General features: G+C 43.8%; 2 protein-coding genes across 2 annotated transcripts; one reads left to right on the forward strand and one right to left on the reverse strand.

Annotated features, from left to right (window-relative positions):
- Positions 1 to 460: 460 nt before the first annotated feature.
- On the forward strand, positions 461 to 6,221 carry LOC124661258. The gene is made up of 15 exons (XM_047199123.1): positions 461 to 675; positions 1,495 to 1,616; positions 1,709 to 1,797; positions 1,865 to 1,900; positions 2,098 to 2,191; positions 2,874 to 2,916; positions 2,995 to 3,095; positions 3,584 to 4,148; positions 4,223 to 4,310; positions 4,545 to 4,703; positions 4,792 to 5,360; positions 5,456 to 5,594; positions 5,666 to 5,734; positions 5,823 to 5,942; positions 6,026 to 6,221. The coding sequence occupies exons 1-15, from the start codon at positions 461 to 463 to the stop codon at positions 6,137 to 6,139; spliced, it is 2,523 nt and encodes an 840-aa protein (XP_047055079.1). The 3' UTR covers positions 6,140 to 6,221.
- A 585-nt stretch (positions 6,222 to 6,806) lies between these two features.
- Positions 6,807 to 9,408, reverse strand: LOC124661259 (reticulon-like protein B1). The gene is made up of 5 exons (XM_047199124.1): positions 9,105 to 9,408; positions 7,807 to 7,987; positions 7,542 to 7,683; positions 7,392 to 7,461; positions 6,807 to 7,298 (listed from the first exon to the last, which is right to left on the reverse strand). The coding sequence occupies exons 1-5, from the start codon at positions 9,406 to 9,408 to the stop codon at positions 7,132 to 7,134; spliced, it is 864 nt and encodes a 287-aa protein (XP_047055080.1). The 3' UTR covers positions 6,807 to 7,131.
- Between the last annotated feature and the right edge of the window lie 10,713 nt (positions 9,409 to 20,121).

Below are 20,121 nucleotides of genomic sequence, written 5' to 3' on the forward strand. Positions count from 1 at the left end.
CAATTTGGCTAAATCCAGAGGCCCTATAACCGAAAGGGCCATGCATGTAAACGCCACCTCCCCAAACAACTGCAATGATACACACACGCCAGGCCCATGCCCATCCTGATCCCTTTGATATACTACTACACAGCTCACTGCACACGTACGCGCCCGCGTGCCGGCTCTCCATTGCATGCCATATCGGAGAAGCGACGAGAAGCCTGCATCGCGGCAGCCCCGCAAGGAGCGAGCGAGCAGAGAGGCCCGCCACCCCCTCCCCTTCCCATCCATCTCGCCAAACCACCCATTATTAGCCTGACGATGCTCTCGTCGTCATCGTCCGTTCCCCGTTGATCCCTCTGCACCCTCTTTTAGTTTTAGCCACCGTCGTCAGGCAAACGACATCGCCGGAGGAGCTCTGGTGCTGACTCAACGTCCGTTCACACATCGCCGTCGGAGAAAGAGGCGGCCGGGCAGCATGGAGGGGAAGCACATGGTGATGTCGGCGGTGGGGATCGGGATAGGCGTCGGCGTGGGGCTGGGGCTGGCGTCCGCGCCGTGGGCCGGCGGAGGGTCGGGAGGTCCGGCGCGGGCAGGGGTGACGCTGGAGCGGGTGGAGCAGGAGCTCCGCCGCCTCGTCATCGACGGCAAGGACAGCAAGGTCACCTTCGACGAGTTCCCATACTACCTCAGGTAACGTTCCCATACTACCATGGTGATGTCGGAGGTATGTGTGACGGCGAGACTGGCTGCGCACCAAGGAAACACGAAGACGCTCAAGCTTTCATCAAACTGTCCCGCCACCTTGCATCATCTCAGTTTTTTGGTCGGCTCTTTTTGGGGAGAAAAAATCCCTTCATTTTTCTATGATTGTGATGTTCATGGAGCAGATTTGACATATTTGTGGCAACTTGGACAACTTATAACTGTGTTTACAAAATTCTAAAGCTTTTGTCTCAATTCATAATTGGCTGGGAGCCATCTATGTTTGTGATCTTGTTTATTTCGTCGCTTCTGCGACATCTTACTTAGTTTCCCCCAATCCTTTAGCAAAAAGCATATTCGTAAAACAAATGAGAGATCCGAATAGGGAGGGACTCTGCTTCTGGACGCTGTCAAAGAAATGAGTGATTCAGACTTCAGAGTGATATTCTAGCGTACCTCGTTGATTTTTTTTACATTTTTTCAGTTTCTAATAGCAGTCAAATACGTTTTTGCTTTCCAAGATGTCCATGAAAGGCAGCCACATGATCGCTTGAAAATAGGATGTTGCCTGAGTCAGGGAAAAAAACAGTTCAGAGATAATGAATTTACGAAGCGTCTTGGTGTCACTTTTCTGATGAAACCTTGAGTCCTCAACGGGTTCCACAATCCACACCGATAATCACTCACCCACATTAGATCAGCGCTAGATCGCACACGTTAGGCTTAGGATCTGTATTGGCTACTCTGTCTTTCGCCTATTACAGATAATCGATGTGTGTTTTTCCCCTCCAACACGCCCATTTGCAGTGAGCAAACTCGTGTTGTGCTGACGAGCGCCGCCTATGTTCACCTGAAGCAAGCAGAGATCTCTAAGTACACCAGGAATCTCGCTCCAGCTAGCCGTGCGATCCTGCTGTCAGGCCCTGCAGGTAATCAATCTTCATCACAACATTTCAAGGAGTTCCTTAATCACTGTTGCTTTGCTTCGGACTAAATTTAAGACCAAGTTCCTCTCTTGAAGAGCTTTACCAGCAGATGCTCGCCAAGGCGCTCGCGCACTATTTTGAAGCGAAAATCCTGTTGCTGGATCCTACAGATTTTCTCATAAAGGTGAGTCTGGCAGGAGCATGTTTCCTTCAGTGGGGATAAACATGTAATGGAATATTCCTCCTTGCAGCTTCATGGCAAATATGGAACTGGTGTCAGCGACCAGGTAAAGACCTTGACATACCACTGGTTCTGCTTTTCATCTTAAAATATGTTCCCATAACAGCCTCCAGTCTTCTGATATCCGTATGCGGGTGACTAGAAATTATTGCGCCCATGTGTCAAAGTCTTCCTAGTTCAAGAGAAATGAGTTTCGGTAGATCTTTTCTAACTGCTAACCAGAGAGTATTTTCTTCTTATCAGCCTGTTACAAGATCCATCTCTGAGACGACTCTGGAAAAGATGTCTGGATTACTCCAATCTTTTACGAGGGCTCCACAAAAGGAGCAATCCAGAGGTGACGCTTGAGCATTTAGTTCATATTGTTCAACTATTCAGTTTCTTTAGTGGTAGTGCTCAACAGCTCCAGGCTTTTGTTTGCTGTCTCTAGTAGCCTACTTCAGTGTTTACCTAATAAGTAAAAAAAAACTGTGGAACCCGGGTCAGTGCTTACCAGTTGATGAGAATATACCTACTCTAATATAGTGATTTCATATCAATATCGCACTAATTTAGTGATTTCATGCACTAGAATCCTCAAATCATGAGTTCATTTCTATTCATAGAAGACAGGATGTATGCCTTGTCTCATATATTGACATCCTATGTATGTGGTGTGCATTTGACTTAAAATGAAACAAATACTTGGACGATGAAGTTCTGGAGAATTACAAGACCTGACGAACTGGTAGACTAGATTGAGTTCCTGCTGCTTCCTTGAGAAATAAATTAAGTTTCTGTTTATTTAAAATAAAATAATTTTCTTATCCACTGCATTTCCTGCCAACTAAGCGTTGAGCCACTACACTTGACTTTACATAACTTGGCCTTTATGAAATCTGAATGCTGTAAAGAAAAATTATTATTTGCTCTCACTGGATTCAGTTGCTTTCATGGACTGTAGGACATGATTCCAAGGTGTGTATTCTACTTTCAGAAATTACATATATTCATTAATGTACTTCCGTTTTATGATGCAGGAAGTATGCGCAGACAAAACAGTATGACAGACATGAAATTAAGGTGTGGGATAATTAAACTATAATGGACCCAGAACAGAAACACAAAAAATAGTCACTTATTTCATTATGCAATTTCCAGGAGCTCTGACAGTACGAACAGCTTGCCCAAGCTCAGAAGAAACGCATCTACTTCATCCGATTTGAGTAGCCTGTCATCGCAGGGCCCTTCAAGTAATTCAGGTCAGCATATCCTTTTGAAAGACTTGCAGTGGCACAGTATAGATTTCGTGTCCCTGAGGAAATTATTATTTTTCATGTATGCTGCTTACTTGCTTAGCATGCCAAATGATGACCTGGTATTAATTTCCGACTTGCAAGGTAGTAAACTACATCTAAATGCTACTATTGTCACAACGGAAGTACGGCACAAATTTAAAAGTAGTATTTTGTTTATGTACTTTATATCGATACACCTCAATGTTCACATTATCCTACACACTTCAACATTTTTACTTAGAAGGTATGGAATAGATGTTTGGAAGTCTACTTCCCTTTAGCTAACACTATTTCATGCACAAAGTTGGAAATAACGAAGAAGCATATGTGAGCTGTATCATCTTTTGCCGAATTTCTTCCACTGCTTATCCTACTGTAGATACTACCTTCCCTATTTCTTGTTGCGCTGCTGCTTCACACTGTGCACTTTTTCTCTACGACAAACACTGCAGCTCCTCTCAGACGTGCTAGCAGCTGGACCTTTGATGAGAAAATTTTGGTACAAGCGTTATACAAGGTTCTGCATTCAGTGTCTAAGAAGACCCCGATTGTCCTCTACATAAGAGATGTCGAAAAGTTTCTTCACAAATCCCCCAAGATGTATCTTTTGTTTGAAAAACTACTGACCAAGCTTGAAGGGCCGGTGCTACTCCTCGGCTCAAGAATTGTGGATATGGACTTTGATGATGAGGATGAGTTGGATGACAGGTTATCTGCTTTATTCCCATATAACATAGACATCAAGCCACCTGAAAATGAGAATCGCCTTGTAAGCTGGAACTCCCAGTTAGAAGAAGATATGAAGATTATTCAGTTTCAAGATAATCGGAACCATATTACAGAAGTTCTTGCAGAAAACGATCTTGAGTGTACTGATTTAAGCTCAATATGCTTATCTGATACAATGGGCCTTAGTAAATACATTGAGGAGATAGTGGTATCTGCAGTTTCTTACCACTTGATGAATAACAAAGACCCAGAGTACAGGAATGGAAAATTAATTCTATCTGCTAAAAGGTAGCTGCGTTTTTTTGTTGTCGTATGTTGGTTTCATCATCTCATCTTCAGTTTATGACTCTTTCATGGTGCAGCTTGTCCCATGCATTGGAAATTTTTCAAGAGAACAAGATGTGCGATAAGGACACTATGAAGTTGGAAAAACATACTGACGCTTCAAAGGTTTGCTCTTATTCCTAGACATTCTTAGATTCTGCTACTTGTTTTCTTCATATCTATTTATTATTTTTTTCAAAAAGGTGGATAGATTTTTGGCATAAGCATCTAATGATTTTGCAAAGTTTGCTAAATAGCTTTATTATATATTTAAAAAAAGACAGAAGACGTGTATCAATTGATATGTTACAGATCATTTTGGAATATTTTAACATTAACAATCATGCATCACCTACATAGATTGCTGAAAAGGGAATTGCTCCAAGTGCCGCAAAATTAGAAACAAAACCTGCAACTTTGCTGCCACCAGCAGCTCCTGCCGCCGCTGCTCCTGCTCCTCCTGAGAGCAAGACAGAACCAAAGAAAGCAGAGAATCCACCTCCACCCGCAAAAGCACCAGTAAGATAACTGTTGGCCAATATTTATGTTGCTCTGCAAGTTTGAAGAAACTAATATACCCATCCGTGCTTCTAATTTGTTTATTTAGGATGTGCCCCCAGACAATGAGTTCGAAAAGCGCATCAGACCAGAAGTCATACCTGCAAATGAAATTGGAGTTTCATTTGAGGATATTGGTGCATTGGATGACATCAAAGAATCCCTTCAAGAGCTTGTCATGCTACCTCTACGACGGCCTGATCTCTTCAAGGGCGGTCTCCTTAAGCCCTGTAGAGGTATATTACTCTTTGGTCCTCCTGGAACTGGGAAGACGATGCTAGCCAAGGCTATTGCAAATGAAGCTCAAGCAAGTTTCATAAATGTATCGATGTCGACTATCACGTCAAAGTGGTTTGGTGAAGACGAAAAGAATGTTAGAGCATTGTTCACATTAGCTGCTAAAGTATCACCCACTATCATTTTTGTCGATGAGGTTGATAGCATGCTTGGGCAGCGAAACAGAGCTGGAGAGCATGAGGCGATGAGGAAGATTAAGAACGAGTTTATGACACACTGGGACGGTCTTCTGTCAAGATCAGATCAAAAGATTCTTGTTCTTGCTGCGACCAACCGTCCTTTCGATCTTGACGAGGCTATCATCAGAAGGTTTGAGCGCAGGTTTGCATCCCTTCCTTGAAATGAATGACTTGACTTTGTATCTGTTACCGTTTCATTATTATATGCCTGAAGCGCGTACTCTCTTGGTTTTATAGAATCATGGTAGGTCTGCCATCAGCGCAAAATCGGGAAATGATTATGAGGAACCTTCTGTCAAAGGAAAAAGTTGATGAAGGACTGGACTTCAAGGAAATAGCAACCATGACTGAAGGGTACAGTGGCAGTGATCTCAAGGTAAGTATCATGTGACATGAATCTTTCTCAACCTAAACGAACTTCTCAACTGACTCAGTTTGTCCCCGCAGAACCTGTGCACAACAGCAGCGTATCGCCCTGTGAGAGAACTGATCCAGAAGGAAAGGAAGAAGGAAGTGGTATTCTCATCACCACCATCAAACTTAAGCTTTTTCCATGAAAAAACTGTCAAACTTTTATGTAAAAGTAACGGTCAAATATATGCAGGAGAAGAAGAAACTTGAACAAGGAGGCACTCCGTTAGATCCTTCAAAGATAAAAGAAAAGGAAAAGGAGATTGTTCTACGGCCATTAAACATGAAAGATTTGAAAGAAGCAAAGAACCAGGTGAACCCATCTTCTAGTACAGTCCAAGTATAATTCATCAATGCATGCATATGTATTAATGTTTCGCAAACTTGGGATTGCAGGTGGCCGCAAGTTTTGCTGCTGAAGGTTCCATAATGGGTGAACTAAAGCAATGGAATGAGTTGTATGGTGAAGGAGGCTCGAGGAAGAAGGAACAGCTGACATACTTCCTCTGAATATCCTGTGTATGAACATAAATTTGGAAACTAGAATAGACGGCAAACAACCATGAGAAAATAGGCCTGGAGCCTGGAGTGTAAGTTCATCGGTCAAAATAGAGGATATTAGGGAGGAAAAGAATATCAGGCTATAAAAGCAGGATTTCTTTCTCAGAACATGAAAGAACAGTTTCTCTCCACCTGAAGTGTAGTTTGCCTGTGTTGTGTTGTTGTACTACACTAATAATGAATCTGCCGAGCAGATTTTTGTTGTATTTTGGTTTCATTTTTGTTGTTTTTTGTGCATCTCCACCAATCTGCCATGTTTGTTGTATAGGTAGTTCACACTACGTGTAGATTGTGTGGTTGGACACAAAATGGTATCAGAGCTTATGTTTATGAATTTCACTACAATTAGTGTTGATATTGGACACACTTGACCTGAAACACAATAGAGTAAGATATGCATCACGATGCAAAACAAAGTGATAAACCAAAAAAAAGTGATAAACCGCAGGCCCAACGGCTCCATTTTGAATTGTCCCATTTTCAGACACTATGCAATGATTATAAAGGCCTTGACGTGATATTGCCAAATAAATGCCGTACAAGTAGTTTGTACCATAAACAAATATATAGCAAGAAGTTGATTTTCAATAATGCTACAATAGAGACAGGGTAGATAAAATCTAAACTCAACAAGTTCATAGACATCATCAAACTCCAAACTGCAGCAATGCAAGTAGCAAAATCAGTGTCGCGGAAACCATATCCATGCTAAACATGCGACATCTTAACAGATCAAAAATCAAACAGCGGTACAGCAAAACAAGTCCTGCATCTGCATTACTGTCGGAGGGCAAGCTACTCAGGCTAGAAGTCTGCAGACAATAAAACAGGCTTACATGACACAAGACAATAGGTGACGAATTTGGCGCTCATACCACGATGCTTCCTGAGAAGCACCTACCAGTCAGTATCATTCGATACAGATGGTATATCACATCACTCTAGTTCTTCTTGTCCTTCAAGGGGCCCCTTGGTACTTTGCTCAGAACCTTAGCATCGAACACAGCATACTGTTTCTTAACCTCAATCCACCCCTTCTCACCATAGGAGTCAATGTGGTCTTCATACTTCTCATACAGGACTGGGACTGTGTGCAGAACTACAAAAACTGTTCACGTAGAGCAGAATTATCCAATGTTAGCCAACTTCATATTTGGAAGTTCTAAAGCAAGTTCAGTACAAAACGGTAGAAGTCCCTTACCAATGTAAATCAGGGTCAAGAAGTTGCAGCAACCCCCGAGAATGGACAGCAGCCATAGACCAACGATCACCTACGATTTTGCAAAGAAGTTAAATCAGACAGAGAAGTTTGATGTAACATAGTAGGTAAACAATAGCAGAAGACACATACAATAAGGAACTTCTTTGTGTCACGGCCAAGAGCTATCTGGCGAAGATTTGCAAAGGCTCTGTTGATCTCATAACGTGTAGATAGTGCAATGTTGACAACCAAATCTTCAGGGATGAAAACCTCAGGGATCTGTGGGGGAGACCTGAAATAGGCGGTAGAATTCAGAGCTTACTATCAAGTACTACTAGTGTTCAAATTTGCAAGGGTCAGCGTTATATCTTTTGCATTTTGTACAGCCTGTGATATCGAGGGGAAGATATCTTACTTGTTAATGAATGATGAGGCGTTAGACCAGAGAAAAAGGATACCCAGAGAGAATATGAGACCATGGCAAAGGAAAGCCAAAAGATGGTAGCCAAGCAATTCAAAAATGATCCAGACTGCAGTTGCACCACCTAGTACTCCAGCAGAGATGTTCTTGTTCCTCCACATAAACACATCAGCAGCTGCAAAATAGAAAAATAAAATGAATACAGCAAGAAGATTGAAACCATCAAATTACCATCAGCTTACAAATTAAATAACATGAGCTGACAATGTTCACCTCCCCTCTAAATTTCCATGTTTTCATCCTGCGCTTAGCAAGCGAAGTTAAAAGCAAAAAAACAAAAACACATATCTAGCATACTGCGATAAATAAGTTTTACTGTGTTGTGTAACAACTAATGATGCGTGCAGGTGCTCCGAAACTACGGTAAATTTTATACATATACTTAAGCTGAGCTACATATCAAAAATGCTGTCCCAGTTTGACATAAGGTGACGTTGCTAATTTCTTTGCTTAACCTTAATAGCTGCTAAACCGAACATTCATACGATGATAATTGTCATAAAGAACAAGCAATGCCTCTAGTATACATACCCTAGCCAGGACACAGTAGCATTAACTAGGCAAGCATTTGATAGCATAACACCAAGCGATTGGAACACTGAGCTGTCTCAGGATCACGCAACCACATTCATAAATTCAAACGCAAGGAACATCACAGCACGCGTATCATTCTACCACAATCATATTATCACTCATGGAGATGCTATAGACCCATAGAGGTTAATCCTCGCACACTGACAGACAACATTGCAAACAGGATAGAATAGCAGCATACGATAGTACAAGATTAGATATAATGTCTTAGCAGACCACTTGGCCTCATACAGATCATGACGAGCATAAGCTTAATGGCTGACCAAACCAGTGGCATCCATTTCAACAGCATAAATAAATAGTTCTAAAAGGGGGTAAATCTTAAAGATCAGATCACACAACAACAACAGCAGCAAATTTCCTACGAAGATAACCTGCATTGACGAATCAGGTGACTCTAGTCGCGTCGATTTCGGTGGCGCACAGTTACCGCAGATCTAAGCAAACGCATCTTCCCTAAAAGCATAGAACCCCACTTGCTAACTTGCACAGTTGCTGTACCCAATCAGTTGTCAGATCTAGCCCGAAAATCAAACCACCCAGATCCACACACCCCGATCCGATCTACGCGTTCGGAAGCAAAACCGCTATAAACAAAAAAAAAGAGAGCAGTAATCAGATCAGTGAAGGGGCCATACGTTTGCCTCCGCCGAGGACCTTGTGGATGGGCTGCTCGCGGCCGAAGAGGCGGAACATCTTGTCCTTGGCGTCGGCGGCCGCCACGGAGGCGGTGTCGGCGAAGGAGGCGGTGGCGAACTCGGAGGCGGGGGCGTGTGCGGGGGCGGGGGCGGGCGGCGCCGAGGGGCGCGGGCGCTCGTCGGCGTCGGAGTCGGACGAGGAGGAGGAGTGGTGGTCGCCGCCGCCGCCGACGTGGAGCTTGTCGGCGATCTTCTCCATCAGGGTCTCCGGCTTGTGGGCGGCGTCCTCGGCGTGCTCCGCCATGGCTCTCTCGGCGCAGGAAAAGGGGTTGGTGCCGGTGGTGGTGGGGAGTGGAGCGGGGAATGCGGCGGGGAGGAGGTCCGCCGTTGTGGGGTTTTATAAGATGCGATGGGGTTTAGGTCTGATCGGGAGACTGGGAGCGTTGAATTTGGAATGGACGGTGGAGAGCGGCCGACGGAGATTCAGGGTGGACGGCCCGGTGCTTTCGCCACGGACCAATGATGTGCCCTGCCAGTTGAGTTTGGAGGAAAATGCTTCGGGTACACGACTAGTCAAGGAAAACACCCACGGCGATATATACCACCACAACCGTCTCGCAAAACAAAATGGTAAAGTCAACATTTCAAAATAAGTAAGTGAAAAGGTCAACTTCACAGAAACACGTGAACATACTCCTACATCTTGTTTTCGACGGCAGAACACAAGTGGTACCCATATCACAGAGCGATCATAAATTGATACAAGTGAACAAACTCCTACGGACCCATCTGACGTGCAGATCTCCTACAGGCCGAGTCAACCTTTCGACGACTCCCTCCTTCGGCCGTGGCGTGGTTCGGGAGCTTAGTGTCTAGCCTCTCTACCATTCATGGAGGAGAAGGTGAAAGGAGTGTCCTTGTTTGTTTAGTAGTGGTGGGTTGCGTTTAAGTAGTGTGGTGTCATGTTAGCTTACTAGATGGTATAACAAGTATTTGGGCATTTCTTCTATGAAATAATATACGCCTCTGAGGGTGTATTCTCCAATAAAAAGAAGGCATAATTTGTGACCTGCCCAAAGGGTTTTACCCCCACTCCATTGCCTCTTGTTTTGGATTTTTTTTTCTACAACATGTGCCAAGAGTTTAGGGGTTGTGTTATCCTAAAGACTCTCCTTCGGGCATGATGCAGTCAGGGATCTCGATATCATCTCTACCATTCATGGCGGAGAAGGTGCAAGGAGTGTCCTCGTTGTTTAGTAATTGTGGGTTGTGTTTCAGTAGTGTGGCGCCATGTTTGTATCGTGGTAGCCTACTTGGCGTTGTACCGGCCATCTTGGCCTTTCTTCTATGAAACAAAATACACGTATCATGAAAAAGTTCTAGTTGAACATGGGTGCACGTGAACCCAGGTGAGAAATGCATTTTCCAAATGTTAAAAAATTCTGAAATAAAAATAACGGGGTACGTATGCATGTTCCATGTGTGCGTAGAAAGTTTTCGCGGAGAAACCACTTTTTTATTTCAAAACTAAAAATGATAAAATACGTCACATATATACTGCTATATAGTCCTGCAAAATTTCACTTTTTTGCCGAGGCAAAATAAAAGGTTTTTTCGTCACGAAACTCATGTCCAGGGCACATGTTTGAGACCACCTTTGCGTTCATTTTGTGTTTCAATTTTTAAAACATGTTTCTACATCACAAACGCACTTTTGAAAAAGTGGGTTCACATGCACCCAGGTTCTGAAAAGCCAGTCTCCACCTATCATAGCGTATTCTCCAAAAAGAAGGCCTGATTTATGACCTTCCCGAAGAGTTTTATCCTCACTCCACTACCTCTTGTTTTGGAAATTGTCTACAACATGGGCCAAGAGTTTAGGCAACGAATAACCATATGCATAGTTGCCTATGGACCAATCACTTTTTGTTATTGAAACATGCATAATTTGAAAACATCCAAATGGTCCAAAATACAACATCAACTTCTATAGTAATCACACTTGTTTGTTAGGTTTCTTGAAATTAAGAAGCCAAACAATTAATAGATCATGCATTGAGTCAAGTATGTTCTTCCAACTAATTCCAAAAAAGGCATATAGTTATAATTAAAAGCACATTTCATCATATTCCGGATTAGCTTAGCATGCAACTAAACACTTCAAAAAAAGATGATGTACAATATCGTGGCATCCACAAAATTGGCAAGCAGCTAAACCTAACCAACCTCTCTTGAACATGTTATCTTTACTTAGAATTTTGTTCTTGATATTTAGCCAACGGAATTTTTATTTTCTTATCCAATGGATGGAATCCTTTTGCATAGTTTGTAACTTGATAAAACTTCTCTTGTATTTTTCTGTACAACCAGTGCGATGTGTGCATTGTTGGATGTAGAGGTCGTGAGGGTATTTTTTTCGTCATTTTAGAAAAGTAGACACTTAAAATGCGAAAAGTGTGTTTGGCACATGAGCACAAGTGCTCCTGGTTTTAAAAATTCATATTTTTTGAATTTTTAAAAATTGAAATTAAGTACCCACATACATATAAACATTCCGAATGTACGGTACACATTTTGGAGAAAAATATGTTGTATTTTGAGCTATACAAAAAGACAAATTTCTGAGAAATATCTATTCCTAAACGTAACCACAATTTTTTTTTCATGTAGCTCAAAATATAATGCAATTTCTACCGAAACTTCATACGAGTATTCATGACATGTGTATTTATTCATAAAATAAATATGACGATTTTTTAAAATAAAAATACACGATTTCAAAATATTTTGAAACCTGAGAGCACTGGTGCTCATGTGCACCAAATGTGCTTCCCTTAAAATGTTCCATGGTTCACCAATGTTTAAAGAAGTGACCTAGCTCACTTGGTTAGGAAAGTTCATATTAAATTCAACCACTCACTTCCAAATTTTTATTTTCTCATCCATTGGATGGAATCTTTTTGCATGGTTTGTAACTGGATCAAACTTCTCTTGTGCCTTTCTGTACAACCAGTGTGATGTATGCATTGTTGGATATAGAGGCCAAGAGAGTATTTTTTCCGTCATTTTACAAAAGTAGACACTCAAAATGTTCCATGGTTCACCAATGTTTAAAGAAGTGACCTAGCTCACTTCGTTAGGAAAGTTGATCTTAAATTCAACCACTCAGGTCCAAATCTTCAAGGACGAGTGTTTGGGTTTTTATTAATTTTCCAAAAAAATCGGCTTAGGTGATTCCTCTACCGCGTACCTTTTTAGAAAATCAAACAAAATAATAACTACCAAAGAAAACGCATGGCATTTATGTGTTTACGTAACTTGTGTTTGCTAATAAGGGAATTGCTATGGTATGTAGTTTGTGAAAAGACCGTAAAACTCAAAAGTATGGTGCAGTACATGTTTAAACCTCATTTCAATAGAAAAAACGTTATCTTGTGATCTATCTTATCATCGAGTATAGAATACCTTTGGTGGTTTAATTTAAACACAGGTCATGGTGATAACACTCCTATGAGAGGCACAAGAGGAGTGGAGCAGGACTGCAGAAAAGGACCGTGGAATCAACGTGGCGGGCACCACCCCATCCCTGCGCCCCCGCTCCGCTTTTCTGCTGTACCTGATGAGGACCACCCGATTTGCTAGCATTCGGAATCTCATCATCCCTGCCCTGCGTCTTTTGATTTGTTGCTATGGTCAAGCGGGTCCCACAGGGAATCAGAGCTGCGCGCAACCTTGCGTGGAGATGCACCACCGGAATCCTGGCGCTTTGCGTTTGAAAACAATCGCCGAGATGCAAGGCTTTTTATTTTTTTGAGCGAATGCAAAGGCTTTTGCTGATCACGATGAAGCCAAAGATCACGCAAGCACAACCTGATTCGAGGACGCAAACTAGCCCGTGCCAACGCATAGTATTTCCAAGGAAATCAACGCATATGCTGTTTCAAAGGAAATCACACAGAATCTGCACGTCTGCCGTCAGCTAGGTATTGACCACAAGTCCACACCCGGAACGGTATGATGTTTATTTTGAGAGACAGATAAACAGGCTACTCTTTTAGTTACACGAAATTTGTCTCAACTTTTATATCTAAATACGTCTAAATTTTAATAAATCTGAGACAACTTTAATGGACTGGACAGAATTTCTTTTGTTACTACTACCTCCGTTTTAAGTTAAATGTTGCATTTAAAAAAATGAGTGAAAAGTCTCCATTGAAACTTTATATCCGTATACAGATCAAATCTAACTAAATCTACGCCGCTTAAGGTAGTAGTGTAGAGACATTACCTCCCTCTACCGCCTCCAAAGAAACTACTAGTGTCGCCTCCAGCTCCACGATATATCGGTTCCCCTCCTTCAGTCGGTCTCGTTGGCGCCGAGAGGGGTGGAAATACGATCTTTGCGTGGAGTTTAACAAAAAGTAGTCATCTCATCAATAGATAAAGTTAGGATTTTGGTACTGGCCTCCACCTTAATGGAGATGGCATCATTTGCAATAAGTGATCTTCGATCATTTGTTCGATGACGAGATATTCTTCTCGACATCAATGGTGGTGATAGAAGATTATAACTTTTTTAGGTATGGGCATTTAGATCTTGAGGATTATCCTCGCAATATTTGCCCTGGCTGTTACATTCTCAACAATGGTGATTTATACTCTTGGCTCCCAGCGAAGTCGACCAAGCGATTTTGTTGCTTTTCTCTGCCATACCGGTATTGGTACTTTTGCCTACGTTGATTGACTAGTTTAATGGCTCTGCGTACATATAGCCTTGGCATTGCGGCTCAAATTAAATTTATGGGAGAACCTTCATTGATATTTACATGCCTATTGTTTGGTATCTATCTTTGTTTGTCTTTATAAAACTACAAAGTTGTGTCATGAAAGAAGAAAATCACACAGAATCTGCACGTCAGCCGTCAGCTACCTATTGACCACACGTCCACGCCCGGAAAGTTATGATGTTTATTTTGAGAGACAGATAAACAGGCTACTATTTTAGTTTCACGAAATTTGTCTCAACTTTTATATCTAAATACGTCTAAATTTTATTAAATCTGAGACAACTTTCATGGAGTGGAGAGAATATTTTTGTTACTACTACCTCCCTTTTAAGTTAAACGTTGCATTTAAAAAAATGAGTGAAAAGTCTCCATTGAAACTTTTTATCCGTATACAAATCAAATCTAACTAAATCTACGCCGCTTAAGATAGACGTGTAGAAGCATTACGTCCCTCTACCGCCTCCTAAGAAACTACTAGTGTCACCTCCAGCTCCACGATATATCGGTTCCCCTCCTTCAGTCGGTCGGTCTCGATGGCGCCGAGAGGGGTGGAGAATACAATCTTTGCGTGGAGTTTAACAAAAAGTAGTCATCTCATCAATAGATAAAGTTAGGATTTTGGTATTGGCCTCCACCTTAATGGAGATGGCATCATTTGCAATAAGTGATCTTCGGTTTGACGACGAGATATTCTTCTCAACATCAATGGTGGTGATAGAAGATTATAACTTTTTCAGGTATGTGCATTTAGATCTTGAGGATTATCCTCGCAATATTTGTCCCGGCTGCTACATGTTCAACAATGGTGATTTGTACTCTTGGCTTCCAACAACGTCGACCAAACTGTTTAGTTGTTTTTCTCTGCTGGTGTTGCTACTTTTGCCTATGTTGATTGACTAGTTTAATGGCTCTGCGTACACATAGTCTTGCTATTGCGACTCAATTAAATTTATGGAAGAACCTTCACTGATATTTACATGCCTATGGTTTGGTATCTATCTTTGTTTTTCTTCATAAAACTACAAGGTTGTGTCATGAAAGAAGAAAAGGAGTTCGGAGACCTCGATAATTTATTTATTTCTTTTAATTTTTATTCTATGATCGTTGGTGACATATCGTGTATCTATAGCATCCATTGTTTGTTAGTACTACAAAAAGCTAACAAGTGCTTTTGACTCCCGAGCTCCAGTGCTCTTACCATCTTAAAAAAGTTAACAAAACAAGTTATAAGTTATCAAAAAATCTAAAAATAATGGTGGACATTGTCAGTGATATATCTCACAATCATGCAAATCTCAACCCGAAATTCTTTTTATTTTGTGCTAGACAAAAATGAGAAAATCTGGTATCTTTTGGATATTTTGAAACTGGCTACTCAGATCTACAATTTTTTTCATTTTCGTGTAGCTCATAATATAAAGTATTTGAAATTAATATTTTACACGTTTGTGGGATGCATCATTGATTATATGCGGTTTTTTTTCGAAAAAAATGAGACTCAAAAATATAATTTTATTTATTTATTTTAAAAACAAGATCAGTGGTGCATATCTGCAACAAATCTAAATCCTTTGATTGTGGAAGATAAAAAAAACAGCGCCATAGTTTATAATGGAGACAGTACTTCATTTTGAAAGGCAATTAAATGGGCTGCTTCAAGACCTGTGGTACTAACCATAGAAAAAAAAATTAAAGGCTGCACACCCGCTCCTCGCATCGCGCCCCTGGCGACGTTGGGAGCGAACCCTAGCGCCGCCACCGCCATAGGCCCGCCTGCGCCGCCCCTCTGCTGCCGCTGCCGCTGGCCACTGCCGCGGTGGCGACGGACCTCATCTCCAAAGGAGGTGAGGGGGTCCCGTGTGTGCTTGGCTGGGGGAGGCCGGCCCGTGTGGGGCGTCGCCGGAAGGGAAGAGGGAGCTAGGGCGGCGGCCCTGGGGGTCCGCCTGCTGCTGCGGCGAAGATGATGCGAGACGGGGTGTTGCGGCTTGCGGCGGCGCGAGCATAGCGCTGCGCAGAGGTGGTGGTCGGGCGGGCCGTTCCGGGCCCGATCTGGGCCGTGGCGGGTGGGCACGGCGGCGGCGCGGTTTGTTGTGCTGATGGCGGCCGCATTGAGGGCGGTGGCTTCGGCTGCTCAAGGCAGGGACGGCAGGCGCAGCCGGGCCAGGAGTTGGTCTTGGTGGTGAGGGTGTGCAGCGGAGTTTTGGTGGTCGGCCACAGTGCATCGGCGCCTGGCCTGCTGCTCCATCTTGCTTCATGGTCGGGTCGACCTCCGGGCGAAAGCTCTGCACGCGACTTCGGTACGTGCCGACGACGGCGGCACCTCTGGGCGTCGTTCTCCTTCTTGTTGGCGTCGTTGTGGAGTCTCTTGATTCCGACCGACGCGAGGGGTCCTAGAAGCTCCGGGTGAAAACCTAAACTCCATCGGGAGCGGGCGATGGCAATGGACGCGTTGCTATCTTGTTGGAGGCGTCGCCTTGGAGCCTTCTAGCCCTCGCGGTGCGGTTGGTTCGTAGCGGCTGGGCGAGAGGTCTCTGTGGCTAGGGAGGTGGAAGCTGGGGCGGCGGCCCCGGACGGCGGGGGTGTGCCGAGGCGGGGGCCTTGGGCCTCTTTGCAGCAACGGTCATATGGGGCTAAAACGTGGCCTTGCGTTTGATTGGGTGGCGGCTTGGAGTTGTGCGGACAGCGAATTTGTCAACCTGGCTGGATCGACTTCGGGCAATGCGATGGTCGATCTGGCTGTTACGTCGGGCTGGCGGCCCCGAAGGCATGGTGCTTGGGTGGCGACTTGGAGATCTGTGTGGACAGCGAGGATGTCGACCCAGCTGGTTCGTCTCCGGGCAATGCGGAGGTCGTTGTGGCTTGTAAGTCGGGGCGGCGGTCCCGAAGCTAGAGGTGTGTTTTCTTGCATTGGTGGCCGCGTTGTGTGGATGACGGGCCCCTCGTTTGTGTGGTTTTTGTCTCGGTTTTCCTTATAAACCGGGCAATGTATGGTTTTTGGACCCGGTTTTTCTTATAAACTGGATCATTCTGTGCATAGCACTCTTTCTATCTAATCGGGCGGCAGGTATGGACTACCTCGAACTCAAAAAAAAAGACCTGTGGTACTACTCACTCCGTTCTTTTTTAATTAACTCAATTTAGTACAAAGTTGTACTAAATCCGAGTCAATTAAAAGAGACCGGAAGGAGTAAGTTCCGTCTTAAGCTTCTGGGCTGCCAGCGGCGTTGTGAGGAGAATGCTTGATCCCTAGTACAGGAACCCTGACCCGTTGGCCCAAACAAACAGCCAATGCTCCTGGACCTGATCGGCTCATCGCTCGTCTACTCCCAAGTCAGTAACAAAGGCCCAAAATGAATCTACTGACCAAAATGCGCGAAGGAACGACGCTCCAGTATCTCTCCAAAAAAAAAATTGGGGAGGAAACATTTCCGTATTTCTGTATTTTTTTTCTTCGGAGGAAGAATTTTCGTATTTGCTTCGATGATTCATACAGGGGTGACTGATGCAAAAGCGATGCGACGCCATGAACCTTCCGGGGTGAGTTTTGAACACGTGACTTCCCAATTTTTTGAAATAAATATGTCACAACGACAGATACAGGTGGAGTGCACTCCTCTAGTCAACTACTACGTACCTGAAAAAGAAATCTCAAAAAAATCACACAAGCAGTGTTGAGAAAAAAAAATCCAAGCTATCCACTACCCGGGACTGATCCAGAAAAGATTCTGACTAGTGGTGTTCTTCCATGGATTTTCAAAATTTAAGTAATTTCCTTCATATAATATGCATAAATATTAAGGAAAACAAATTTCTATGTGGGGGCCTATGCCCCTACTTGGCTGTATTTAGGTTTACTCCCTGCCTATACATCCTTCCTGGCAATAAAAATATTCCTATTTTCACTTCTTCTAATGAGCACATCATTCCCATACTATTTTTTAATAAAAAAAAGTGAGCTTTAGCAGAAAAATTGAGCGGGCCAAAAGGAGAAGAGGTAAAGATTAGGCTTAGAATTGAGCTGGCTTTTATCAATACATAGGCAAATCAAATCTGCTACTTAGCTAGGCTAGCGTGGATAGCCCGGGTTTGCCTTAACTAAGCTCTCCCAGTGTTTCCTGGCTTCATAGGAATTGTACAAACCATCACTTATCGTTGTCATAGTTGCACAAAACATTCAACTTACCTTATGTTACGCAAAACCACCAACATTACATATATTTAAATCAGGAATTAAGTTGGCTAACTGCAAATCTGGCGACAAGGCCCCACAAGACAATGATGATGTGGTGTCAATGTGTCACCAACTAGCATTTATCCAAACATTTCAAAAAAATCATACTCACAATACATTTGGAAACTAAAGGTACCACTGATCAATATCTTCATATGGTTTCTATATATAAAAAAAGTCATACTCACAAACATAGGCGGACCCAACCGTCCCTAAGCCCGAGCACGCGCTCAGGCTTCCGGCCAGCGGCGCAGCCTATTTTAATGAAATTTTGGCCGGACTTACAATGCACCCAGGCCTTGATGAAAATCATGGGTCCACCACTACTCACAAAAGATAACCTCTCTAAAAAATACAATATTCTACTAATTGCAATGTTTTAAAAACACAAGTTATGGATGCCATGTCATCATTAACTTGTGGGATCTTGCAGTCACATTTGATTTTTTTTTTGATTAAACAGCAGGACTCTACTGCACACCTATATTAATTAAAGCACACTTACATCATCCACCAACAAAAGTAATAAAATTAGGTGGCTCCTCAAACCAAACAGATGGTTGGCTAGCACATTCCTTTGCTAAAACATGAGCTGCCTTATTAGCATTTTGAGGATAAAAAGAAAACTCTATTCTACTAAAAGTCGTAGCTTGAATGCTAAGAGCATCTCCAGCCGCGTCCCCAAAACCGTCCCCCAAAACGCGTCGGATTGAGCGTTTGGGGGACGTGTTTCATTCGTGCCGCGTTTGGGGGACGTCGCTCCCCAGTCGCGTCCCCCAAACAAAATTTCGGAAATTTTAAACTTAACCAGATTCGATTAGATTCGTCCAAACTTACATAGATTCAAACGAAATTTGACTAAATTTAAACTAAACCTAATCTAGAAGTACTTGCAGCGGCCGGAGGCGTCGTAGTACTGCTGGAAGTTGTACATCTCGTCGGTGACGACCTCCTGCTTGACGCGCTCGGGGACGGGCTCGTCGACGGGCTCGTCCTTCACCAAGCCGCTTGGTCCTGCCTCGCCGTCGTCGGTGAGGTCCACGAGCGGCTTGCCGGAGTCGCAGATGGACATGGCGATCGCCGTCTCGACATCGCCCCTCCAGGTGTCCTTGTCGTTGAGCGACGCCAAGAACGTCGCCCGCAGACCTGGGCAGTCCTCGGGGTCGTCGCTGCTGGCGATGAGCCGCTGCTACCGCTCGTACTCCGCCGCGCCGCCGCTCGCGACGCTTCCTCCGGCTCCTCCTTCACCTCCGGCTTCGGGATGAGGAGGGCGCCGTCGCGCCTCCCTTGCTGCCGCCAGCTGCCGCTGCTGCCACGCCTCGTGTTCACGGGCGTCACCGGCTCCTCCTTCACCTCCCGTTTGGGGACGGTGTAGGGCGCCGAGCGGTACGACGAGGACGTCGTCGATCGCACCGGTCCTGAGGAAGAAGAGTGCGAGGAGGACGAGTACGTCGTCCTCCTCGGCTTCCATTGCGGTGGTCCTCCTCGAGGAGACGGTGGCGGTGACGACGGTGTCTCTAACCTTGGAGCGCCGTTGCGGATGCCGCGGATGACGTTCTCGAGGGTGCGCCCTGATACGTCTCAAACGTATCTATAATTTTTTATGTTCCATGCTACTTTTATGATGATACTCACATGTTTTATACACATTATATGTCATTTTTATGCATTTTCCGGCACTAACCTATTGACGAGATGCCGAAGAGCCAGTTTCTGTTTTCTGCTGTTTTTGGTTTCAGAAATCCTACAAAGGAAATATTCTCGGAATTGGACGAAATCAACGCCCAGGGTCTTATTTTTCCACGAAGCTTCCAGAAGACCGAAAGGATAACGAAGTGGGGCGGCGAGCACTACAAGAAAAGTTCTGATAGACAACGTCTCAAAATCGTCCGCTAAGGGGTATTTTTCGTCGCCTATGGGCCTAACCCGACGATATGGGTTCTGTTGTGGAAACTGCGTCGGGCAAAGTCCAACGACGTTTTTTTCGGTCCGTCGCGCT

Source organism: Lolium rigidum, chromosome 6, assembly GCF_022539505.1.
Source record: "Lolium rigidum isolate FL_2022 chromosome 6, APGP_CSIRO_Lrig_0.1, whole genome shotgun sequence".
NCBI lineage: Eukaryota > Viridiplantae > Streptophyta > Magnoliopsida > Poales > Poaceae > Lolium > Lolium rigidum.